The 26,854-nt window shown below is 49.6% G+C and overlaps 2 protein-coding genes across 2 annotated transcripts in view; one reads left to right on the top strand and one right to left on the bottom strand.

The window, feature by feature from the left end:
* Nucleotides 1–1,258: 1,258 nt before the first annotated feature.
* On the top strand, nt 1,259–20,541 carry LOC140198321 (nuclear factor 7, ovary-like). The gene is made up of 6 exons (XM_072259412.1): nt 1,259–1,716; nt 8,936–9,031; nt 13,351–13,578; nt 13,895–13,917; nt 14,002–14,114; nt 17,547–20,541. Exons 1-6 carry the CDS (start codon nt 1,348–1,350, stop codon nt 18,086–18,088), a joined length of 1,371 nt encoding a protein of 456 aa, XP_072115513.1. The 5' UTR covers nt 1,259–1,347; the 3' UTR covers nt 18,089–20,541.
* A 4,878-nt stretch (nt 20,542–25,419) lies between these two features.
* nelfe (negative elongation factor complex member E) overlaps nt 25,420–26,854 on the bottom strand; it is a 28,213-nt gene continuing 26,778 nt past the window's right edge. Inside the window, exon 9 of the mRNA XM_072259576.1 lies at nt 25,420–26,710. Coding sequence (XP_072115677.1) covers nt 26,634–26,710 — 77 coding nt within the window. The 3' untranslated portion in view covers nt 25,420–26,633. The remainder of the gene's footprint in view (nt 26,711–26,854) is intronic.

The raw sequence follows: 26,854 nt of genomic DNA, 5'->3' as shown, positions 1-26,854 counted from the left end.
AAAAGCCATCTCCTAGACACTCAACAAATTCCCTCTCTTGCAATCTGATACCAGCCTGATTTTCCCAATCCCCTTCGCATATTGAAGTTCCTCCATTACAATCGTGATATTACCCTTTGCAATCTCTTTGACCCCCCTCTGTCTCAGTAACTCCCTCTGGTATCTCCAATCCTCCCCATCTCTTTTTAACCCCCCCCCCAACTGGCCCCATACACCCCTCTGTTTGTGATCCATTCTGACCCCCACACCTTTCCCCATCTCTGTTACACCTTCTGTACATCCCTCCCCATCTCAGCATCTCAGTAACCCCCTTCTGCTCTGACATCCCTCCCAGGTCCTGTGACCCTCCGGTCCTTACACCCCTCTCCATCTTCCGGCCGCTACATCCATCCCGATTTCTGTAAATCCCTCCTGCCTCAAAGCCCCTCCCAGTCTCTGTGACCCCCTCTGGCTTCTATACTCTCCCTCTTTGACCCCCCTCTGACCCCTACACCTTTCTCCGTCTCTTTGACCCCCTCAGGAGCTGACACCCCTCCCAGTCTGTGTGACACCCTCTGGACTCTACACCCCTCCCAGTCTCTGTGACCTTTTTTGGCCCCTACACCCCTCCCGATCTCTGTGACGACCTCTGGACCCTAGGCCTCCCTATCTGTGAACCCTTCCGGTCCTGACACCCCTCCCTGCCTTGTGACTTCCCTCACCCTTGCCAGTCTTGCTGAACCCCCTGCCCCCAATCCTCCCCCACTATATTAACCCCACCCACTCGTCCACCTCTCCGTCTCAGTAAGCCCTCTCCAGCTCACCCCATCTTTGTGATCCCTACCTCCCTCTCCATCTCTGTGATCCCCTACCTCCCTCCCTGTCTCTGTACCCCCTTCCATTCCCACACCCCTCCCTGTCTCTGTGACCCCCTCCATTCCCACACCCCTCCCTGTCTCTGTGACCCCCTCCATTCCCACACCCCTCCCGTCTAGGACCCCTTCCATTCCCACACCCCTCCCCGTCTCTGTGACCCCCTCCATTTCCACAGCCCCCGCCGTCTTTGTGTCCCCCGCCCACCCCGGTCCGCGCTGTCCTCCCCACCAGCATTTTAATTGCTCACTCCATCCGCAGTCGCCCAGGCTCCGACCCCCCGTTATTTCCCATCTGCCTCGACTCCGGCCCGGGCAATCCCCTAGCGTGCAGCCGCGTCCCGGAATGTGGCCGATCCTGTCGGGAAACGTTCCAGCGAGGCCTGCCGCCTCGGGGGAGGGAGGAACCAGTCGGGGTGATGCGCCGGGAGCTGGTGTAACCGGCCTGGCGGCTCGGGAGGTGGGCGGGACGGTGCAAACTGCGGTTCGGCCGGCGATGGAGTCGGATCTGTTCGCCCAGGAGCTGGTCTGCGCCATCTGCCTGGAGCTTTTCACCGACCCGGTCACGCTGCGGTGCGGCCACACGTTTTGCCGCCTCTGCGTCACCCGGTGCTGGGGCGATCGGCGCTCCAGCTCCTGCCCCGTGTGCCGGCGGGCGGTCCCAGCCAGGGACCTGCGGGGCAGCCGGGCGCTGCGGAACCTGGCGGAGAGAGCCCGCGACTCGGACCGGAGGGCCGGCGGGTGCGCGGGAACGGGGCGGCCGCTGGACATCGACAGCCCGGGGCGGAGGCGGCCGTGTGCCGTGTGCGCAGCGGATCCGGAACAGAGGGCGCCTGGGCCGGGCCCCAGGAGCCAGCAGCAGGAGGTAAGAGGTGGTGCGGGCTCCCGGTACCCGCGCCTGTCGGCTCGTTCTCGGATTTGACACGGTACCGGGAGAGGTCCTAGCGTCCTAGCGGTGACATTTATTCATATGCAATCCTGAGATCCCATTTTCTTGCGGGCATTCACAGTTAATACGAATAAACACCATATGATCCACGAGAGACCGTTCCCAAGACAGACAAATACAAAAAAAAATTAAAAATATTAATAATAAATAAGCAATAAATATCGAGAACATAATGAGCCCATGGGTTGTGGGAACAGTTCAGTGATGGAGCGAGTGAAGTTATCCTCTCTGGTTCAAGAGCCTGATAGGTGAGGGGTAATATCTGTTCCTGATTTGGAGGGGGGGGGTCACAGAGATGGGGAGGGCTGGAGAGGGGTTACTGAGACGGGAGGGGTGGACGAGCCGGTGAGCTTAATGCAGTGGGGGAGGATTGTAGGAGTGGACGAGAATCAGCAAGACCGGGAATGGTGTAGGAAAGTAACAGCGGCGGGAAGGGGTGTTAGGACCGGGGTGGGGGGTGTGGGTCAAGAGACAGGGAGAGGTGTAGGGGCCGAGGGTGTCACAGAGACTGGGGGTGGGGGGGGGGTCGAGGGGTGGTGTGAGTCCTGTAGCTCCGGATAGCAGCAGCAAGGAGAGAGCGTGGCCTGGGACCCGGCATAGTCTCGTCCCGGGGTAAATCCCAGCAGCCGGTAGATGACAGCATCCGAGTCGGCGCCGGATCCGCTGTCTCGGTACTGGCGGTGTGGTGCCGGTACCAGGGTCGTTCCCGGGTCTCCAGTGCCCCCATCCGGCTCACTTGACCAAAAATACACGCCACACGGAAGATAGTTACAAAGCCACGCAGCACAGAAACAGGCCATTCATCCCGTCTCGTCCACACCAACCCGGAACACTGATCACGTGCCCGCATTCGCTACATACCCTGAAGTCGCGAGCTAAATGTTGGCGCGTGGCCAAGTGGTTAAGGCGTCGGTCTAGTGATCTGAAGGTCGCTAGTTCGAGCCTCAGCTGAGGCAGCGTGTTGTGTCCTTGAGCAAGGCACTTAACCACACATCACTCTGCAATGACACCGGTGCCCTTCCCTTGGACAACATTGGTGGCGTGGAGAGGGGAGACTTGCAACTGCCGGTCTTCCATACAACCTTCCAAGGAGCAAATCCATGCTCTCATGAGACTTACGGATGCCTGAAAAAAATGGGTGTTTACCCTCTACCTTCTACTAAAGGAGGTCCTTCCCTCCGCTAGCCTACAATCCCCAATCAGTCGGTGGTGGATGGTCGTATGAGCAGCCGGTGCAGTTCACGTCCTGGTTATGCGACCACTGACACCAGGCAGACAATCTCGGAAGAGTATTGATAATAAGTATTCAATACAAAAATAAATAGTCATGCACATAATGAACGAACCATCTCAATGCCTTCTGAGGAGAGGGAGCTTGGGCTTTTCTCTCTGGAGTGAAGGAGGATGAGAAGTGACTTGATAGAGGTGCACAAGATTACAGGCATAGATAGAGTGGACAGACAAGTGTAAATGGCTAATATAAGAGGGCATAATTTGAAGTTGCTTGGAGGAAAATATAGGGGAGATGTCAGGGATAAGTTTTTTTTTTACACAGAGTGATGGGTATTGATCATGTGGATAGTTAGAGGCTTTTCCCCAGGGCTGAAATGGCTAGTACGAGAGGGCATAGTTTTAAGGTGCTTGGAGGTAGGTACAGAGGAGATGTCAGGGGTAAGTTTTTTACACAGAGAGTGGTGAGTGCATGGAATGGGCTGATGGCGGCGGTGGTGGAGGTGGAAACAATAGGGTTTTTTAAGAGACTCCTGGATGTCTGCATGGAGCTTAAAAAAATAGAGGGCTATGGGTAAAACCTAGGTCCTTCTAAGGTAGGGACAAGTTCGGCACAGTTTTGTGGGCCGAAGGGCCTGAATTGTGCTGTATGTTTTCTATATTTCTATGTTTACATATTGTGTCAGGAAACCTTCCTGAAAACACCTAACAAGCCCCACCTTATCTAAACCCCTTGCTCTAGGGAGATGCCAAGATATTTGGGAAATTAAAATCTCCCATCACAACAATCTGTTACTATTGCACCGTTCCAGAATCTGTCTCCCTAGCTGCTCCTCGATGTCCCTGTTACTATTGGGTGGTCTATAAAAAACACCCAGTAGAGTTATTGACCCCTTCCTGAGACTCCGTAGACAATCCCTCCATGTCTTCCTCCTTTTCTGCAGCCGTGACACTTTCTGATCAGCAGTGCCATGCCCCCACCTCTTTTGCCTCCCTCCCTGTCCTTTTTGAAACATCTAAAGCCTGGCATTCAAAGTAACCATTCCTACCCCTGAGCCATCCAAGTCTCTGTAATGGCCACAGCATCATAGCTCCAAGTACTGATCCACGTTCTAAGCTCATCCGCTTTGTTCATGATACTCCTTGCATTAGGCTGAGCTGGCATTAGGCAGCAGGCTCAGGCTAGCAGACACCAACAGAATCAACAAACTCATTCGTAAGGCCAGTGATGTTGTGGGGATGGAACTGGACTCTCTGACGGTGGTGTCTGAAAAGACAATGCTGTCTAAGTTGCATGTCACCTTGGACAATGTCTCCCATCCACTACATAATGTACTGGTTGGGCACAGGAGTACATTCAGCCAGAGACTCATTCCACCAAGATGCAGCACAGAGCGTCATAGGAAGTCATTCCTGCCTGTGGCCATCAAACTTTACAACTCCTCCCCTGGAGGGTCAGACACCCTGAGCCAATAGGCTGGTCCTGGACTTATTTCCTGGCATAATTTACATATTACTATTTAATTATTTATGGTTTTATTACTATTTAATTATTTATTTTGTAACGAAAACCAATTTCCCTCGGGATCGATAAACATAGAAACATAGAAAATAGGTGCAGGAGTAGGCCATTCGGCTCTTCGAGCCTGCACCGCCATTCAGTATGATCATGGCTGATCATCCAACTCAGAACCCTGTACCTGCCTTCCCTCCAAGCCCCCTGATCCCTTTAGCCACAACGGCCATATCTAACTCCCTCTTAAATATAGCCAATGAACTGGCCTCAACTGTTTCCTGTGGCAGAGAATTCCACAGATTCACCACTCTCTGTGTGAAGAAGTATTTCCTAATCTCGGTCCTAAAACGCTTCCCCTTTATCCTCAAACTGTGACCCCTCATTCTGGACTTTCCCAACATCAGGAACAATCTTCCTGCATCTAGCCTGTCCAATCCCTTTAGGATTTTATGTGTTTCAATAAGATCCCCCCCTCAATCTTCTAAATTCCAACGAGTATAAGCCTAGCCGATCCAGTCTTTCATCATATGAAAGTCCTGCCATCCCAGGAATCAATCTGGTGAACCTTCTTTGTACTCCCTCTATGGCAAGAATGTCTTTCCTCAGATTAGGGGACCAAAACTGCACACAATACTCCAGGTGTGGTCTCACCAAGGCCTTGTACAACTGCAGTAGTACCTCCCTGACTATGTATGACTATGACTATGACTATTAAAATAGACACACTTCAAACTGTCAGTCTGAGTGCATCTCTTCTCAATCACCTGCCTACCCTCCCTCTCAGACTCCCTACAAGCTTTCTCTATTTTTGAGCCAACTGCCCCTTCCTCCATCTCTTCAGTTTGGTTCCCATTCCCCAGCAATTCTAGTTTAAACTCTCCCAAATAGTGTTAGCAAACCTCCCTGCCAGGATACAGGTAATTGGTCCCCCTCAGATTCATTGAAGCTGCTCTGTCATCCTATCATCGTTCAAATGGCCTGTACTGTTCTACATTCTACGCCTTAAGCACTGTGATTGTTACCTGGTCCCACCAACACCCCTGGCAGCAATTTCCAACATCAACTACAGGGCTATAAAACACAGAATCAGGCCATTGGCCCATCGAGGCTGCTCTGTCCATCTATCAGGGCTGATTTACTATTCCTCTCAACCCCAAATCTCCTGCCTTCTCCCCATTACCTTTGACGTGCTGACTAATCAAGAAGCTATAAACTTCCACTTTATGTACACCCAATGACTTGGCCTCCACAGACATCAGTGCAAATGAATTTCACAAAACAACGAATTTCATGACGTATGTCAGTGACAATAAACCTGATTGTTGTTTTTCATATTTCCAGTAGCTGAAGTGTTTTAATTTTCAGTAGGCAAGGCAAACCTGTCCTCTCCCTTATTCAATTCCCTACTCTCTCCTCATTCCTCACCTGACTATCTGGTGCTCCTCATTCTTCCCTTTCTCCCACGGTCCGCTCTCCTCTCCTATCAGAGTCCTTCTTCTCCAGCCCTTAACCTTTTCCACCTATCACCTCCCAGCTCCCCACTTCATCCCTCCCTCCCTCACCCACCCATCTTTCCCCTCACCTGGTCTCTCACCTTTCACCTGTAGCCTGTACTCCTCTCCCCTCTACCCCCCCATCTGCTTATTCTGCTTCCTCCCCCTTCATTTCCCGTCCCGATGAAGGGTCTCAGCCCGAGACATCGAGTATTTATTCCTCTCCATGCAGCCTGACCCGCTGTTCCTCCAGCAATTTGTGTGTGTTGCTTTAGAGTATTGCATACAATTCTGATCAACCACTGTAGGAAGGATATTGAGGCTTTGGAGAGGGTGCAGAAGTGGTTTACCAGGATGCTATCTGGTTTTGAGGGCATGTGCTATCATGAGAGGCAGGATAAGTTTTTTTAAATATATGAAGAGTAAAAGAGTGACACGGGTAGATATAGGACCGATTGAAAATAATGCTGGAGAAATTATAATGGGTAACAAAGAGATAGCAGAGGAACTAAATGAGTATTTTGCATCAGACTTCACAGTGGAAGACATTAGCAACATACCTGATAGCCAAAGGTCTCGGGGAATAGAATTAGGTACAGTCAAGATTACTGGAGAGAAAGTGCTTGGGAAGCTAAAAGGACTAAGAATAGATAAGTCTCCAGGACCGGATGAGGTGCACCCACGGGTTCTGAGGAGGTGGCTTTGCAGATTGTGGAGGTATTGGAAATGATCTTCCAGGAATCAATAGACTCTGGCATGGTTCAGGAGGATTGGAAGGTCATAAATGTAGTTCCGCTGTTTAAGAAAGGAGGGAGGCAGCAAAAAGAAAATTACAGACCTATTCGTCTGACATCGGTTGTTGGAAAGTTATTGGAGTCGATCCTTAAGGACGAGGTTATGAAATACCTCGAGGTGCATGACAAGATAGGCCCAAGCCAGCATGGTTTCATGAAGGGAAGATCATGTCTCACCAGCCTATTGGAATTTTTTGAGGTAATCTCAAATAAGATTGACAAGGGAGAGGCTGTGGATGTTGTGTATTTGGATTTTCAAAAGGCCTTCGATAAGGTGCGGCATATGAGGCTGCTTAATAAGATGAGAGCCCATGGAATTGTAGGAAAGATATTGGAATGGGTGGAGCATTGGCTGATAGGCAGAAAGCAAAGGGTGGGAATAAAGGGATCCTATTCTGATTGGTTGCTGGTTACTAGTGGTGTTCTGCAGGGGTTAGTGTTGGGGCCGCTTCTTTTTACAATGTATATCGATGATTTAGATTATGGATTAAATGGTTTTGTGGCCAAGTTTGCGGATGACACCAAGATAGGTGGAGGAGCAGGAAGTGTTGAAGAAATGGAAAGGTTGCAGACAGACTTGGTCAGTTTAGGAGAGTGGGCAAAGAAATGGCAGATGAGATACAATGTTGACAAATGTACGGTTGTACATTTTGGAAGAAGAAATAATCGGGCAGATTATTATTTAGATGGGGAGACAATTCAAAAATCGGAAGTGCAAAGGGACTTGGGGGGTCCTCGTGCAGGATACCCTGAAGGTTAACCACCAGGTTGGATCGGCAGTAAGGAAAGGGAATGCTATGTTGGCATTCATTTCAAGAGGAATAGTGTATAAGAGTAAGGAGGTGTTGATGAGGCTCTATGGGGCACTGGTGAGACCTCATTTGGAATACCGTGTGCAGTTTTGGGCCCCCTATCTTAGAAAGGATGTTCTGATGTTGGAGAGAGTTCAGAGTAGATTTATGAGAATGATTCCTGGAATGCAGGGGCTAACATACGAGGAGCATTTGTCAGCTCTTGGATTGTATTCATTAGAGTATAGAAGAATGAGAGGGGATCTCATAGAAACATTTCGAATGTTGAAAGGGTTGGACAGAGTAGATATGGAAAGGCTGTTTCCCTTGGTGGGTGAGTCCAGGACAAGAGGCCACAGTCTTATAATTAGAAGGTACCCATTTAAAACAGAGATGAGGAGAAATTTTTTTAGCCAGAGGGTTGTGGATTTATGGAACTTGTTGCCACATACAGCTGTGGAGGCCCCATCATTGAGGATGTTTAAGGAGGAGATTGATAGGTATCTAATTAGTCAGGCTATCAAGGGATATGGGGAAAAAGCTGGAAATTGGAACTAGATGGGAGAAAAGTTTAGCTCATGGTGGAGCTGTGGAGCAGACTCGATGGGCCGAATGGCCTACTTCAGCTCCTTTGTCTTGAGATCTTGTGATAAACTTGGGCTGTTGGTCAAACAGTGGCGGAGGCTGAGGGGAATTTGATAGAAGTTTATAAGATGATGGGAGGCATAGATGGAGGAGACAGGGATATCTTGCTCACCAGAGGGTGAGAGGGGTAGGTTTGAAGGGGATGTGAGGGGTAGGTTTTTTTACTCAGAGAGTGGTGGATGCCTGGAATGTGCTGCCTGGTATGATGGTAAAGGCAAATATATCAGAGGCTTTTAAGAGACATCTAGATAGGCACATGGACGTAAGGAAGATGGAGGGATACGGACATTGAGTAGGTCGGAGGGATTAGTTTTTGTTTACTTTTTAGCTGTTGGGCACAACATTGCGGGCCGCATGACCTGTTCCTGTGCTGTACTGTTCCTTGTTCCTTACCGGTAGCGGTGCGAATTTTGTGAGAGTTGTTCTGACTTTCCAGCAGCCGCAGGATCTCAGAATCAGATTTAATATCATTGGCACATGTGGTGAAATTCGTTGTTATGCGGTAGCAGTACATTGCAATTCGTAATAGTAAAACCGAATTACAGTAAATGTATATCAAAAAGCTAAATTAAATACGGAGTGTAAAAAGAGAACAAAAAGCAGTGAGGTAGTGTTCAGGGGTTCAATCTCTTGTGTTTGCAAATATTCCATGATTTTGTCTACCAGGGCACTCTTGCCTCGGCCATCTATTCCCTAAAGAAGGCACGAGCTGCCAGCCTGGAGAATATAAAGGAGCAGGAGCAGAACATCTTGAAAGTTAAAGTAAGTTTCTGACTTTTACTGGGAAGGAAGCGTTACTAGTTTCCTGCTTCCTCTAACGGATATGGAGAGTACTACCTGGGAAATTATTGTCACATTTACTGTGTACAGTGAAAAACTGTGCTGCCCATACAGAAGAGGTTTGGATAGGCACTTGGATGATAGAAAAATGGAGGGTTATGTGGGAGGGAAGGGTTAGATTGACCTTGGTGTAGGTTAAAAGGTCAGCACAACATTGTGGGCTGAAGGGTCTGTACTGTGCTGTACAGTTTATGGTCTACATTAATCTCACTTAATCCTTAGACCTGTGGTTTCTAGTATAGTGGTTTCTGGTTAACTGGTACGTGTTGGGACCAGCACATTTTGGTACAATTGAGCTGCTGCCCGAACTAGCCAGTTTCATGTAGATGTAAGATGTAGATAAAAAGCTATAAACAAAGGTAAACTTCCATTTAACTGAGGAACAAATTATGTATTCAAATGAAATACAGAACAAATTGGAATACTGCCAATACTACTAAGTACTGTAAAACTGTGTATTAGTTCCTAATTGTTATCAAGAAAGGAAATAATACCATGTACGCTGCCGTGTTCTTCTAATTGACTATAAATGAAAAAAATCAGCACAGACACCTAGTCAGATAATGGACTGTCTTCACACAATGCTTTCAATGAATGCATCCTCCAAATCTTCATTTTCATTGTAACATTCAAGATGATTGTTGATACCTTCAAATTCTTTGTAATTCTAACTTGTTTAAGTAGTGAAATGGTTTCGTTTTCTCTCCCGGCTGCTTCTGACATCACCAAGCCTGAATGCTTGAAACCACCGTGAGCAAAACTGTTCTGGATTGTCTTAATGCTTTATTTCTCACCAACTAAAGAGTAGTGACAAAAATCACTGCTTTTTGAACACAAGCGCACTGACAAACTGACATTATTCCAAAGCTGTCTGCTCTGTCCAACAGTATACGTTAGAGACTGTCCTGTATCAACAAGAGACGTAGCTTCCTGAATAAACGGAGAGAATCCTGACACCTTCTTGATTAGTTTTTGTTCTTTAAAATTTTTCCCAAGTGACTGTCCTGATTAACCGGTGGCCCAATTAACCGGAACCCACTGTATTTGATGTTTCTACCCTGGAAAAAACTCTGTCTACTGTCTGTCTGTCCAGGTACCATATCCGATGCGGACTGTGGTGACCATGGTTTTCCATATAGATCTATCCTTCGTTTTTTGGGTGACTTCCGTTTCTTTGATGTGTAGCCACCTGGCCATGCTTTTGATGTACATAAGCCGAGGTCTTCCTCTAGGTTTACTCCCCTCAATCTTTTCAAAGAGTATGAGTTTTTCTAGTTCTAGTTCTAGTAGAGGGTAGTGCAGTGGATGTGATCTATATGGATTTTAGTAAGGCATTTGACAAGGTTCCACACGGTAGGCTTATTCAGAAAGTCAGAAGGCATGGGATCCAGGGAAGTTTGGCCAGGTGGATTCAGAATTGGCTTGCCTGCTGAAGGCAGAGGGTGGTGGTGGAGGGAGTACATTCAGATTGGAGGATTGTGACTAGTGGTGTCCCACAAGGATCTGTTCTGGGACCTCTACTTTTTGTGATTTTTATTAATGACCTGGATGTGGGGGTAGAAGGGTGAGTTGGCAAGTTTGCAGACGACACAAAGGTTGGTGGTGTTGTAGATAGTGCAGAGGATTGTCAAAGATTGCAGAGAGACATTGATAGGATGCAGAAGTGGGCTGAGAAGTGGCAGATGGAGTTCAACCCGGAGAAGTGTGAGGTGGTACACTTTGGAAGGACAAACTCCAAGGCAGAGTACAAAGTAAATGGCAGGATACTTGGTAGTGTGGAGGAGCAGAGGGATCTCGGGGTACATGTCCACAGATCCCTGAAAGTTGCCTCACAGGTGGATAGGGTAGTTAAGAAAGCTTATGGGGTGTTAACTTTCATAAGTCGAGGGATAGAGTTTAACAGTCGCGATGTAATGATGCAGCTCTATAAAACTCTGGTTAGGCCACACTTGGAGTACTGTGTCCAGTTCTGGTCACCTCACTATAGGAAGGATGTGGAAGCATTGGAAAGGGTACAGAAGAGATTTACCAGGATTCTGCCTGGTTTAGAAAGTATACATTATGATCAGAAATTAAGGGAGCTAGGGCTTAACTCTTTGGAGAGAAGGAGGATGAGAAGAGACATGATAAAGGTGTGCAAGATAATAAGAGGAATAGATAGAGTGGATAGCCAGCGCCTCTTCCCCAGGGCACCACTGCTCAATACAAGAGGAAATGGCTTTAAGGTAAGGGGTGGGAAGTTCAAGGGGGATATTAGAGAAAGGTTTTTTACTCAGAGAGTGGTTGGTGCGTGGAATGCACTGCCTGAGTCAGTGGTGGAGGCAGATACACTAGTGAAGTTTAAGAGACTACTAGACAGGTATATGGAGGAATCTAAGGTGGGGGCTTATATGGGAGGCAGGGTTTGAGGGTTGGCACAACATTGTGGGCCGAAGGGCCTGTACTGTGCTGTACTATTCTATGTTCTATGTTCTATCTTTCCACATGATGTGTCCTAGGAATCTGAGTTGTCTTTCTCTTATTGTTGGTGTGAGTGATCGAACTGCTTGGGCTCTTCTGAGAACTTCTTCATTTGATGTGTGTGTGGTCCATGATATTTTTAACATTCTCCTGTAGAACCATAATTCAGCTGCTTCTAGTCTCTTTTCCATTGCTGGAGAAATGGTCCAGCACTCGCTTCCATAAGTCAGGATAGACTCTGTCTACACTTCTCAAAATTTTATTAATTCCTATCAGGTCCCCTCTCAGACTTCGACACTCCAGAGGAAATGTTCCAAGTTTTTCCGGCCTTTCCTGGACCTAATTAGTGGTTAGCCCAACGCTTTCCAATACTAGTGACCTGGGTTCAATTCCCACCACTGCCTGTAAGGAGTTTGTACTTTCTCCCCGTGACCACGTGGGTTTCCTCCGGGTGCTCTGGTTTCCTCCCACAGTCCGAAGATGTACTGTTTGGTAGGTTACTTTGTCATTGTAAATTGTCCCATGATTAGGCTAGAGTTAAACTGGGGGATTGCAGGGCAGTGGGGCTCGAAGGGGCCATTCCGATTCCGGGCTGTACCTCAATAAATAAATAAATAAAATCTACTTCCTCCGAAGGCTAAAGTCATTTGGCATGTCCCCTCAGACCCTCACTAATTTTTATCAATGCTCCATAGAAAGCATCCTAAACATAAGACATAGGTGCAGAATTTGGCCATTCAGCCAATCAGATCTGCTCTGTCATTCCATCATAGGTGAATGATTATCCCTTTTAACCCCATCCTCTCCTTAACCTTTAGTGCCTTGATCAATCACAAACCTACCAACCTCCATTTTAAATTCCACTCATTCACCACCCTCCGGCTAAAGAAATTCCTCCTTATCTCTGTTCTAAATGGTGTACTTCCATTCTAAGGCTGTGCCCTCTGGTCCTTGACTCCTCCAATATAAGAAACATCTTCTCCACATCCACTCTATCTGGGCCTTTCAATATTCAATTGGTTTCAATGAGGTCCGTCCTCATCCTTCTGAACTCCAGTGAGTACAGGCCTCGAGCTATCAAGCGTTTCTCATACATTAACCCTTCATTTCTGGAAACAGCCCTGGAGAGTGCATCTCCTGGGGTACTGTACGAAGTGGGAGTGTGGGACTCTGCACAGGAACCCCTGCCAAGGGCAAACTGATAGGGCCACATCATCTACTGTGCCTTAATGGCATTGATTCAAGGGTGACATTTAGTCCCCAAATGCCCCAGGTCACAGGGAGACATCAGTGCTGCTCTGTAATACACAATATTGCCAGTAATGAGAGAGTCTGGGGGACACAGCCTCAGAACAGTGGGGCATCCCTCTGGAACAGAGATGAGGAGGAATTTCTTTAGCCAGAGGGTGGTGAATCTGCAGAATTCATTTCCACACTTGGCTGAGGCCAAGTCATTGGGTATCTTTCAGCCCATCACGTTTGCTCTGCCATTCTGGGATCAGGCATGATGGAATGGCAGAACAGACTCGATGGGCTGAATAGCCTAATTCTGCCCCTATGCCTCGTGGTCTTATTTAAAACAAAGGTTTATAGGTTCTTGATTAGTTAGAGCTCCAAAGGTTACAGGAAGAAGGCAGGAGAGTGGAGTTGAGAGGGATAATAAATCAGCCATGATGGAATGGTGCAGCAGACTTGATGGGCCAAAAGGCCTGTAATATTACAGTTTTATGAGCTGTGAGATGCTTGGCCTTGAGAAATGAAATTCCGTCTGTGTGTGGCAGGAACAGACTCAGAGTCTCCACATCCACATCAGGTCCGAGTTTGCAGAGCTATACCAGCTCCTCGCTGAGAGGGAGCAGCATCTGCTCCGCGCCCTGAGGCACCACGAACAGCAGCTTCTTGACAAGATGGGGAGGAACCTCTGCGCCCTCTCCCAGGACCTGGAATCGATCGACCGACGGCTGCTGGAGATGGAGCAGCAGGCCAGTGGGCCATTCCTGCCTCCAGAGGTACATCCCAGGCCAGGCCTTCCCATGGAGCCTGTTGTTGGGTGGTCAGCCTGTGAATGTGGCAGTGTCCCAATGAAGAAATCATCCGCTGGACTGGGACAGCGTGAGGAGACAGCAAGCTGTGTGTGTGTGAGAGAGGGAGAGAGGGAGAGAGGGAGAGAATGAGAATGTTCCTCAGATTGCGGGTGAGAGGGGAGGGGACAATAGGGGGAAGTGGTGGGGGGAGGGCAAGGGGTGACGGCATGAATTGGAGTGTGAAGAGATGACAGTTCAGTGAACCCCCATGTCTCTCTCTCTCTCTCTCTCTGTATCACAGGAGAGCACGTCATTCCGCAGCAGGTGAGTGAGCCTCTCACAGGAACACTCTGCGCGACTGGGCACGGACTCACTCATCCTGAACACTCTCCTTCCCCCCCCCCTCAGGCCGGAGCGATGCGGGAGCCAGCCGGTGCTGGCCGTGCAGCTGCCCTTGGGGGTCTTCAGGGGACCCTTGCAGTACGCGGCTTGGAAAGGGATGCTGGATCACCTCAGCCCAGGTAGGGGATACCTCACTGCAGGCCCCCTCCCCTCCCCTTCGCCTACTGACACACAGCCCCACCCATCCGACACGGGAACTACACCCCGTATCAGAATTGGGACCCCTCCTTGCCTCCTCCAGTCCTGCTGTTACGCCAACCCCCCACAGATATCATACCCACCCGCTCATACACGAAAACATACGACTTAGGAACAGAATTAGGCCATTCAGCCCATCGATACTACTCAGCCATTCCATCATGGCTGATTTTTATTTCAACCCCATTCTCCTGCCTTGTCCCCATAACATTTGATGCTCCGACTAAACAAGAACCTATCAACCCCCACTTTACCTATACTCAGTACTTGGCCTCCATGCCAGTCTGTGGCAATGAATTCCAGATTCACCACCCTCTGGCCTCATCTCTGTCCTATATGGACATTCTATTTTGAGGCTGTGTCCTCTGGTCCTAGTCTTCCCCCACTATAGGAAACATCCTCTCCTCATCCACTCTATCGGTGTCTTCTGGTCCTGAACTCCCCCAATGTAGGAAACATCCTCTCCACATCCACTCTATCTGTGCCCTTTGGTCCTAGTCTCCCTCACTATAGGAAACATCCTCTCCACATCCACTCTATCTGTGCCCTTTGGTCCTAGACTCCCCTGTATAGGAAACATCCTCCCCACATCCTTCATGAGGACTCCTGAGTCCCTGTAAAGCTCTGTTTTCTGAAGTTTCTTTTCATTTAGAAAATGGTCTACCACTTTATTCCTTCCACCAAAGTGCATGACCATACACTTCCCGACACTGTAGTCCATTTGCTTCTTCTTTACTCGTTCTCCAAATCCGTCCAAGTCCTTCTGCAGAATCCCTGCTTCCCCTCACCCCTCCTCAATCCCCACTCTTCCACAGAACCCTCTGGTGATCGTGTTTCCCATCACGACATGTGAAGCGCGACTGAGATGGGTAGGAGAGGGGTTTGTCCTGGATCAGTGGGTGGGTGGAGCCCCAGGTGTGCAGGGGGAGGACCAGGGGTGGCAGGGGCATTGCAGGTCTCTGGAGTTGAGCTGTTTCTCCCGGGTCTAAGGAATAAAGGCACAGACTATTTTCTAAATGGGGAGCAAATTCAGAAAACAGAGGTGTAAAGGGACTTGGGAGGCCTCAAGCAGGATTCCCTAAAAGTTAACTTGCAGGATAAATCGGTGGTAAGGAAGGCAAATGCAATGTTAGCACATTGATTTCAAGAGGACTAGAATATAAAAGCAAGGATGTAATGCTGGGGCTCTATAAAGCATTGGTCAGACTACACTGGGAGTATGTGAGCAGTTTTGGCCCATTATCTAAGAAAGGACATTGGAGAGGTTCACGGGAATGATCCCTTGAATGACTATAAGATATAGGAGCAGAAGTAGGCACATTTCAGCCCATAGAGTCTGCTCTGCCATTCAATTCTTCCAGTCATCCCCACTCCCCTGCCTTCTCCCCATACTCTTTGATGCCCTGGCTAATCAAGAACCTCTCTATCTCTGCCTCAAATACACCCAATGACTTGGCCTCAACAGCCACTCATGGCATCAAATTCCACAGATTTACCACCCACTGACTGAAGTAATTTCTCTGCATCTCTGTTCTAAATGGACGTCCTTCAATCCTGAAGTCGTGCCCACTTGTCCTGGACTCCCCTACTATGGGAAATAACTTTGCCATATCTATTCAGTTCAGGCCTTTTAAGATCCGGAATGTGTCTATGAAATCCCCCCACATTCTCCTGAATTCCATGGAACACAGCCCAAGAGCTGCCAGACGTTCCTCATACGGTAACCCTTTCATTCCTGGAATCATTCTTGTGAATCTTCTCTGAATCCTCTCCAATGTCAGTATATCCTTTCTAAAATAAGGAGCCCAAAACTGCACACAATACTCGTAAGCGTGGTCTCACGACTGCCTTATAGAGCCTCAACGTCACATCCCTGCTCTTATATTCTATATCTCTAGAAATGAATGCCAACATTGCATTCACCTTCTTCACAACCGACTCAACCTGGAGGTTAATCTTTAGGGTGTCCTGCACAAGGACTCCCAAGTCCCTTTGCTTCTCTGCATTTGGAATTCTCTCCCCATCTAAATAATAGCCTGCCCGTTTATTTCTTCCACCAAAATGCATGACCATACACTTTCCAACATTTGCCACTTCTTTGCCCATTCCTAATTATCTAAATCTCTCTGCAGGTTTTCTGTTTCCTCAACACTACCCGCTCCTCCACCTACCTTTGTGTTATTGGCAAATTTAGCCACAAATCCATTAATCCCATAGTCCAAAACATTCACATACAACCTAAAAAGCAGTGGTCCCAACACCGACCCCTGTGGAACTCCACTGGTAACCAGCAGCCAGCCAGAATAGGATCCCTTTATTCCCACTCTCTGTTTTCTGCCGACCAGCCGATGTTCCACCCATGCTAGAAACTCCCCAATGATGATCATGACATCGCCCTTCTGACACGCCTTTTCTATCTGCCGCTGTAATTTGTAATGCACATCCCGGCTGCTGTTTGGAGGCCTGTATACAACTGGAGGGATCACGCGTGAAAGAAAGGGCCTGGGTCTCTACTCGCAGGAGTTTCGAAGAATTGGTGGTGGGAGGGGGGGTTCTGAAGGAAACCTATCAACTATTAAAAGGCCCAGATAGAGTGGATGTGGAGAGGATGTAGGGGAGTGGGTCCCCCTATAGTGGGGGAGTCAAGGACCGGAAGACACAGCCTGTGAATAGAGGCACTTCCCTTTACTACAGAGATGAGGAGGAATTTCTTTAGCCAGACGGTAGTGAATCTGGAATTCTCTGCCACAGACAGTTGTGGAGGCCAAGTCACCGGGTCTAACTAAAGAGGGGGCTGACAGGTTCTTGATTAGTGAAGGTGTCGAAGGTTACGGGGAGAAGGCGAGAGAATGGAATTGAGAGGAATCAGTCATGATGAAATGGTGGAACAGACTCCAATTGAGAATGGAATAATAAATGGAGCAGACTGAATGGGCCGAATGGCCTAATCCTGCTCTTGTCTTATGGACTGAATCCTGTGATGTCCGTGAGGAGATATTGGGGGGGGGGGGGAGAGGAAGGGGAATGAGTGCAAGAATCCAGGGGTGGATTGGGGGGGGCGTTTGTGGGAGCAGTGAGTCTTGGGGGAGGGTCCACAGTCTGGGGGTGGGGTTATGGAAGAAAATGCTGGTGGTAGCAGGGTCTTTGGGGAGAGGTGTGACCATCTGGGGGTAAGAGGTGTAGGGGGAGGAATCAGAGTTGGGTTGATTCGCCTTCCTGAATTACCCTGGGGAGGTAAGGGAGGAGGAGCGGCAGAGTCCGTGTACTAATCTCCCTCCTCTTTTTACCCTCTTCCCTCATCTCCCCCTCCCACCTCCTGCTCTCCCTCACCCTTTACCCCTCCCCATCCACAGCTCTCAGCACCTTCACCCTCGATCCGGACAGCGCTCATCGCCGCCTCCTGCTCTCCGAGGATCTGAGAGCGGTCAGTCACGGTGATGGCAGCCTGCCCCCGGCAGCGCCCGGCCCACGCCGCTTCCACCCCTACGTGTGCGTGCTGGCAGCACAGGGCCTCGCCTCAGGCAGGCACTACTGGGAGGTGGAAGTGGGCGGCAAGCCCAAGTGGGACGTGGGCTTGGTGTGCGAGTCTGTTGACCGGGCGGGGCGGGAGCCGCCGTCCCCCAGTGCTGGCTACTGGATAGTGTGGCTGCGGAACGGCCACGAGTACTGGGCGCTGACCGAGCCCCGCACCCGACTCAGCCCCCGGAGGTCGCCCCGCACGGTGGGCGTCTACCTAGACTACGAGGGCGGGCAGGTGTCGTTCTATGACACGGATGGGATGGCCCACCTCCATACCTTCACTGATACCTTCACCGAGACCCTCTACCCCTACTTCAGCCCAGGCCTCAATGACGGAGGGAGGAACTCCGAGCCCTTGCGCATTCGCTGGCTGTGACCACCTACCCGCATCTCCACCTCGCCCACGAAAGGGACAGCACACTGGCTGATAGGCGGGAGGCAAAGAATGGGAGTAAAGGGAGCCTTTTCGGATTGGCCGCCGGTGGCTACTGGTGTTCCACAGTAGTCTGTGTTGGAACTGCTTCTTTTTATGTTATGGGTCAATGATTTCGATGAAAGAATCGATGGCCTTGTGGCCAAGTTTGTGGACAATACAAAGATAGGTGGAGAGGCAAGTAGTGTTCAGGAAGCAGGAGTTGGACATACTTGGAGAATGAGCAAAGCAGCGAGGTGTCGGGAAGTGCATGGCCTTGCACTTTGGTGGAAGAGATAAAAACATCGACTATTTTCTGAAGGACAGAAAATTGTGCAAAGGGAGTCTGTGTGTGGGATTCTCTAACGGCCAACTTGCAGGTTGGGACAGCGGAGCAGAAGGCAAATGCAATGCCAGCATTGATTTTGAGAGCACTAGAATACCAAAGCAAGGCTGTAATGCTGAGGCTTTATAAGGCACTGGCGAGGCCTCACGGAGTACTGAGAGCAGTTTTGGGCCCCTTATCGAAGGAAAGATGTGTTGTTCATTGGAGAAGATCCAGAGGAGGTTCAGGAGAATTATATCAGGAAAGAAAGGGTTAATGTATGAGGAGCATTTGATAGCTCTAGGCCTGTGTACTCACTGGAGTTTAGAAGAATGGGGGGTGGGAGGGAATCTCACTGAAACCTATTGAATATCGTAAGGCCTAGATAGAGAGGATGTGGAGAGGATATTTTCTATATTGGGGGAAATCTAGGACGGAGGGCACAGCTTCAGAATAGAGGGACATCCCTTTAGAACAGAGATTAGGAGGAATTTCTTTAGCCAGAGGGTGGTGAATCTGTGGAATTCATTGCCACAAACTGCTGTGGAGGCCAAGTCACTGAGTATATTTAAAACAGAGGTCAACAGGGTGTCAAAGGTTACAGGTAGAAGGCAGGAGAATGGGGTTGAAAGGGATAATAAATCTGCCATGATGGAATGGTGGGGCAAGTGGCCTAATTCTGCTCCTATGCTTGAAGTCATATGGGCATGCCATGGTTGGCCTGGGATGCCCACTGCCACTGGAGCCAGTTCAAAGCCCTCCTCGCTATATAGGATCCAGTTGAGAACACGAGACATGGCAAAGACAGCTTTGTAGAATGTTCCCACGTAGGTCACATTGACGGGGGGCAGATCAGATCCAATCTAGCCAAGTACTGGCATCACACTGTGAAACCAATGAACATTTGGAGTCAGGGACCCTTCCTCGCAGATGCTGCTGAGTTCTTCCAACATTTCTGCTTTACTTACTAATTCCTGCCCTGTTTGTTGTTAGCTGTGAGAGTGAAGGAAGGTGGAACAGTGACACTCTTTGGCCAAAGATGTGCTGATCTTTTCACCTACTCCGAGATCAATCTAACCCTTGCCTCCCACGTAGAGGTCCTCTGCTGGCCGGGGTCGACCATGTACGTTGCATCCCAGCAAGCCAAGGCAGAGCAAGCTGTTGCCCATGTGGCAGGCTACCTCTCTCCATGCAGCTGATCAGTCCAGAGGGACGGCAGAGGCCAACAGAGTCTGGCACCAGCGCATCGCAGGAGTCGCCGATCAGTACTCAACTCAATGTAGGACTATCTTAGGGACTGCAGCCCTGGATTTTTCCCAAAGCCTTCCCCATGAGTGGGTGTAGACGCAAGGCAGCGGAGGTTTGAGATCAGTGTTTTCCTTCTCCTAGATGGCTGCCAACCCATGTCTGACGAGCTCCATCTGTCCGAAGCGACTGTATTTAAGGTGACAGTGATCCACCTTTGCCCCTTGTTGCGCTGGGCTTCGCAGCTAAGCCACGCATGAAGGCCAGGAGTTGGACTTGGTTGTCAGAGACTTTTAGAGACCTATGCCATTGGGAGCATTTAATAGATAGTGGAAGTTTATCCCCCAGTAACACCCCCAACCAAGCCAGCCCTCCAATTTTCTTCACCCACTTGCTTCTCTGAGAGATTTGTAAATATCCCGATTGCAATGCGTCTGCCACCCTCCCTGGCCCTGTGCTTCAGGCATTCACCGCTCTCTTTTAAAAAAATGCCCCCCACTACTTTCAGAGGGTCATAAAGTACAGCACAGAAACAGGCCCTTTGGCCCATCTAGTCCATGTCAAAACCATTTAAACTGCTACTCCCATCGACCTGCACAGGCACCAGAGCCCTTCCATCTACCTTCTCTTAAACATCGAATTTAAGCTCGCATGCACCATTTGGGCTGGCAGCTCGTTCCACACTCTTATGACCCTCTCTGAGTGAAGTTTCCCGTCACGATCCCTGAAACATTTTGCCTTTCACCCTTAAGCCATCACCTCTGATTGTAGTCCCACTCAACCTCAGTGGAAAAAGCCTGCTTGCATTTACCCTATCTATACCCCTCATAATTTTGTATACCTACGATTGGCTCTGGACCTGTTCTTGCTGGAGTTTAAAAATGAAGGGGGTGGGGGGAGGGGGATCTTATTGAAACCTACTGAATATTGAAAGGCCTCGACAGAGTGGATTTTTTTTTATAGTGGGGGTGTATATGACCAGAGGGTACAGCTTCAGAGTAGAAGGACGTCCCACTGGAACGGAGATGAGGAATTTCTTTAGCCAGAGGGTGGTGAATCTGTGGAATTCATTGACACAGGTGGCTGTGGAGTCGAGTCATTGGGTACATTTAAAATTATTGGTTCTTGATTAACAAGGGTTACAGGGAGAAGGCAGGTAAAGGAGTTGAGAAGGAAAATAATCAGCAATGAAGGATTGACAGAGCACACTCAAGGGGCTGAATGGCCTCATTCTGCTCCTATGCCTTATGGGCAAAACCCCAGTTCTGGGGCCACACTTCAGGAGTTCCTCAGGGCCCAACCACCTCCAAGGACTCCTCCTATTTCAAGGTCAGGTGGGGATAGTCATATTTGCACAGTTGAAGTTAAAGTTTAATTGTCATTAACCATACACACAAACAGCTATACAGAATACCACTCCTCCGGGGCCAAGATGCAAAACACAGACTGAACAGTCACACACAGCACACACATCAAAGTTGCTGGTGAACGCAGCAGGCCAGGCAGCATTTGTAGGAAGAGGTGCAGTCGACGTTTCAGGCCGAGACCCTTCGTCAGGACTAACTGAAGGAAGAGTGAGTAAGGGATTTGAAAGTTGGAGGGGGAGGGAGAGATCCAAAATGATAGGAGAGGACAGGAGGGGGAGGGATAGAGCCAAGAGCTGGACAGGTGATAAGCAAAAGGGGATACGAGAGGATCATGGGACAGGAGGTCCGGGAAGAAAGACAAGGAGGTGGGGGGGGACCCAGAGGATGGGCAAGAGGTATATTCAGAGGGACAGAGGGAGAAAAAGGAGAGTGAGAGAAAGAATGTGTGCATAAAAATAAGTAACAGATGGGGTACGAGGGGGAGGTGGGGCCTTAGCGGAAGTTAGAGAAGTCGATGTTCATGCCATCAGGTTGGAGGCTACCCAGACGGAATATAAGGTGTGTTCCTCCAATTATGATAGCAGAAAAACAGCTACAAAAAATAATCTTCATATAGCCAAATTCCCCGAGTATCATGGCTTGTAGATTGATGGTGAATCGGATGTTGTCCTGGAGCCATGTTTCTGCAAGAACAAGCCTGCAGCAGTTCCTCAGCTCACCCTAGCGCGGTCACAGATGAAAGCAATCCAGCTTGTGTTCCACTGAGCAAACACTGGAGAGCAGCAGCAACTGGAGAGGCCAACCCCCAACCCAGCGTAGACTCCAGCGTGCCCTCAGGCCGTTCCAGCATTTCTGGGCAGCTGCAGTGGGCGACTCCAAGGCATGAGGGTCTGGTCTGTTTACCAGCTGCTGCTACACAGCTCTCTCAATGACCCAGTGAATCGGACTCACAGTATTCTACATTGCCAATGTCCACCAGGGCCTTGTGATGACAGGAAAATCGACTAAGGCAATCACTGGCTGTCAGACTGCACATCGTCAGCCCACACCGACTCTGAACCCTCTTGACAGCAGGCCTGCATCAAGTCCAGCTCCTCCAACATCAATCAACTCGATGATGGGGTAGACTTGCAGTACTTGAAGTTCTCAATATCCAGCAGGGTCTTGAGATCACAAAAGACGTCTAAAAAAAACCATTAACACTTGGTTGGCTCTGTCGGGGCTGCTGCATCTGTGCACACCGCCACCTTACCGGTATGCTCCACTATTTGCTGGACCATACAGCACCTCTGACATCGTCATCCCTTGCTGAAGCAGGCTTCATCAAGCCCAGCTCTGTCACCATTGGGTAATTCACTAGTTAGTGAGGTAGACCTGCCATACGTGATAACCCACAGTGTATTGTGATTGTGAAAAATACATAAAAGGCAATCACCCAGAGAGACCACTGTGACTGAGCCACTACCATCTTTCGTGGTTATAACCATTACAGCTTTACATGAATCTCCTCAGCCAAGGAAGCAGCCAGTGTCTGTCTGTGTGTGATAAGACCTGGAGAGCGGCCAGGCACGGGCCGGTAACTGTACAAGTCACATTCACACCACTGAAGTGGCAGGAAGGACCATCAAGAGAATCTCACCATCTACACAATTACTGCCACAGCCCTCATGACCATTGACCAGCATGTCCTTCACAAATCAAAGTATTGAGTACAGGCATTGGGATGCTATGTATAAGATGCTGGTGAGGCCTAATTTGTGTGCAGTTGTGGTCACCTATCTATAAGAAAAATATCAGTCAGATTGAAAGAGTGCAGAGAAAATTTACAAGGATGCTGCCAGGAATTGAGGGAAAGATCGAATAGTTTGGACTTTATTCCCTAGAAGATTGAGGGAAGATTTGATAGAGGTATACAAAATTATGAGGGCATCAATAGGGTAAGCAGGCTTTTTCCACTAAGGTAGGGCGAGACTAAAACTAGAGGTTAAGGGTGAAAAGTGAAATGCTTAAGGCAAACATGAGGGGGATCTTCTTTACTCAGAGGGTGGTGAGAGTGTGGAATGAGCTGCCAGCGGATGCAGGGTCAATTCCAACATTTAACAGAAGTTTGGTTACATACGTGGTTGGGAGGGGTTTGGAAGGCATGGGTGGATGGGCCTTGGAAGAATAGTATGGGGATGAAGGGCCTGTTTCCATGCTGTAAGAATGGCCAGAAGCTGAGAAGCTAATGCTGTTGTAAGCGTGGAAACAGATTCGATAGGTCTCAAAGGCGAGGACTCTGGACACAGTCTTGGCAGTAAAGGGTTTTATTTACGGAAGGTAAACATGGGAAGATGGCAACAGAAGCAACACACACACAATTTACAGTAGTCGGATCAGCAATAAAACACATGTGGACAATTATTAAAATTGCGTGGAAACAAAGTACAGGCACACTCACATACAAGGGAAAAGTCAATACGATACCCCGACACCCTTGACTCTGTGCAGGCACGGCTCTTATGATATTAGGGACGATACCCACACCCCTAACCCTATTCAATGCACAACTCACCAACGGCAGGGTGTGGTCCCTCGGAGGTAGCAAAAAAGAGAAAGGGTCAAGCACACGTGGCTTCCTTCATAGTGCAGCAGGGTTAAGCTGATTACAAAGGCCAATTGCCCGCGGTCAAGTACAAGGCTAACTAAAGGGGCCAATGGTTAGGTGTGCATTGATGGTCAAGGAGGGGGTCAAACCTTGATTGGCAGGTGGCGTCTTTCGACCAGGTAAATGGGCAGTGCTGTCACGTGACAGTCACGACCCCTCCAATACAAATGCGGGTACCCACCTCCGGACTGTCTAAGGTACGAGTGAGGGGTGTGCGGGATGAGTGCAGCTCCAGCGCATCTCAAGCAGCGGAATGTGACCCAGGGTAACGCAGTCCCCCACCCATCCCCCCCAAACACTCCCTCCCACCCTCCATCGGCACGCAGAGGCTGTGGTGTGTATGCAAACGACAAAACACATTGCTGTCACTCCTAAGGTTTCCTCACTTGTTTTTAAAGCTCTCAGTGATCTGGGACTCAGTACATCACAGAATCATTTTCAATTTATAATCCTGGTCAAGTTCTCAGGCTGTCTTCCACCACAATCTCCCTCAAAAGATAATTGGCAGGTCAGCTTTTTTCAACTACACTCTAAAATTCAAGACCTAAAACTAAGGGTTGCAGACTCAGTTGACACTTCTAAACATCATCCCAAAACCTATTTATTTAACCTTGATTTTAATGAGCATCTGTTTGTCTTCTATTTCCATGTCTATTTTTATTTTCATATTTGTGCTTTTACCCCTTGTAAAGCACTCTGACCTACATCATGTGTATGAAGTGTTCTACAAATAAAGTTATTATTACTCCAAAGGTCTGTCACAAACCCACTGCCCCTCCCAACAGGAAGGACAAGTGCAGGGAAACACCACCACCGGCAGATCCCCCTCTAAAGATCAGCGTTATTTGTCACATGTATATGACAACAATTCTGCCATGGCTGTCGCAAGCTCAGCTTCAAGAGGAGGAGGGTTGAGCACGGGGCTAGGAACCCCATTTTGTAAAAACCCAGAGCTACAGAAACGCCAGCAGAAGCTCCAAAGACCTCATCCCTGGGAGAGGAAGATGTACATCGCCTAGAAGATGTATGAAATGGTGCGGTGAAGGCAGAAGCCACAGAGCTGATCAACCTTCAGCCCAGGACAGAGGACCCTTGTCGGAGGCCCATGCCCCAGTTGGGGTGATGGGCTTAAGAAGACGACATTGAAACACCCAGTGAAATATGTTGTTTATGCGAACAACCAACACAGTCCGCGGAATTGCCGGGGGCAACCCACAAGTGTCACTGTGCTTCCAGCACCAACACAGCATGCCCACAGTTTACTAATCCTAACCGTACGTCTGCACGGTGTAGTAGTGTTACTATGAATGCAATCGCTTTACCTTGCCAGTGATCATTGATGGAGGGAGGGATACATCTGTGTGTCTGTGTGTGTGTGTGTCTCTCTCTCCCCCTGTGTGTCAGACATTACAGAGCTAGATTAGATAGATTATTTTTGTCATGTGGCGAAACACACAGGGAAACGCACCCTTTACAGCTGAGGATGTGCTGGTGGCAGCCTGCAAATGTCGCTTGCTTCCAGCATCCCCACAGCTTACTAAGACCGACTCACGTCGCTGGAATGTGTTCGGAAACCGGAGCACCCGGTCACAGGGAGAACGGACAAACTCCTTACGGCAGTGGTGGGATCGCCGGTGCTGTAGAGTATCACGCTAACTGTTAGACCGCAAAGTGTGCAGTTACATACACAACGACAACGTGCAGCACGGCATTTGGACTGTCAATTTATTGAACACAAAAGCGTTTTATTTACAGTTGGCCGTTCTGGGGCCGGAGGATAAACAGATCCAATTGTCCACGATGTGATGCTGGGGTCCCGTTCAGGGAGAGGGGGGTGGGAGTGTCACCAGTGTAGTTTAGGGTGTGTGTCTGTATCTCTTTCTCTCTGTTCCCCCCCCCTCCCCGTGTGCCTGTGGGGATGAGGTCGGGCGGTAAGACATACTGAGCCTCCCACATATCCAGCCCCTGTGGACAACGAAATGCTGGGCCCCCGAGAGCAACCCCGAGGGTTGGAGAGGGTAAGGGCCACCTGGATCAAGAGCCCAGCAATAGTGGTGGAATGCAAGGGGACCTCGCACGACAGGGGTGGGGGACGGAGGTAGGAGTTGCGGAGGAGTGAGTAGGAGGAGGTGGGAGAGTGGAGGGGAGGAGGAGGAGGTGGGAGAGTGGAGGGGAGGAGGAGGAGGTGGGAGAGTGGAGGGGAGGAGGAGGAGGTGGGAGAGTGGAGGGGAGGAGGAGGAGGTGGGAGAGTGGAGGGGAGGAGGAGGAGGAGGGAGGGTGGAGGGGAGGAGGAGGAGGGAGGGTGGAGGGGGGGAGGAGGAGGTGAGAGGGTGGAGGGGAGGAGGAGGAGGTGGGAGAGTGGAGGGGAGGAGGAGGTGGGAGAGTGGAGGGGAGGAGGTGGGAGAGTGGAGGGGAGGAGGTGGGAGAGTGGAGGGGAGGAGGTGGGAGAGTGGAGGGGAGGAGGAGGTGGGAGAGTGGGGAGGAGGAGAAGGTGGGAGAGTGGGGAGGAGGAGGAGGTGGAGGTGGGAGGGTGGAGGGGAGGAGGAGAGGGGAGAGTGGAGGGGAGGAGGAGGGGGGAGAGTGGGGAGGAGGAGGAGGTGGAGGTGGGAGGGTGGAGGGGAGGAGGAGGTGGGAGGGTGGAGGGGTAAATCAGGGTGGTATGAGTGGTGGGAGGAGGAGTGGTACAGAGGCGTCTCGGGGAGGTGGGAGGGTGGAGGGGTAAATCAAGGTGGTATGAGTGGTGGGAGGAGGAGTGGTACAGAGATGTCTCGGGGAGGTGGGAGCGATGGATGTCTCAGCTGGAATGTCTACAACAGCAGGAAAGGAGGGACCTGTCTGGCTTACAGATATTTCTGATGGTCCCCTTCCCGTGCACCAGGTCACTTCTTTCTCGTTCCTTCCTTCACTCATCTCCCCGAGGCTGCCTTATGCCAGGTAGTCCTCATTATAAACCACCTGGCTCCGCTTGTCCCGGTGGGACCCCTTGGCACTGTTTTGCACTGCTGTGGGGGGAAGAGCAAAGGCACTGCTTACAATACACCTCACCCCTCAATATCATCCCTAACCCCTCCCCTCCCTCCCCAGCTGATATAACGACCACCAGATCCAGCTTCCCAGAGAAATGAGCCCAGATAATACGAGGGAAC

This window comes from Mobula birostris, chromosome 5 (genome assembly GCF_030028105.1).
Source record: "Mobula birostris isolate sMobBir1 chromosome 5, sMobBir1.hap1, whole genome shotgun sequence".
NCBI lineage: Eukaryota > Metazoa > Chordata > Chondrichthyes > Myliobatiformes > Myliobatidae > Mobula > Mobula birostris.
The sequence above is the reverse complement of the archived record's forward strand: the minus strand, read 5'-3'. Positions and strand labels throughout refer to the sequence as shown.

Coding starts and splice junctions, on each gene's coding strand:
- LOC140198321 (XM_072259412.1), top strand. CDS start 1,348: ATGGAGTCGGATCTGTTCGCCCAGGAGCTGGTCTGCGCCATCTGCCTG. Junction 1,717..8,935: donor CCAGGAGCCAGCAGCAGGAG/GTAAGAGGTGGT, acceptor TTTGTCTACCAG/GGCACTCTTGCCTCGGCCAT. Junction 9,032..13,350: donor AGAACATCTTGAAAGTTAAA/GTAAGTTTCTGA, acceptor TGTGTGTGGCAG/GAACAGACTCAGAGTCTCCA.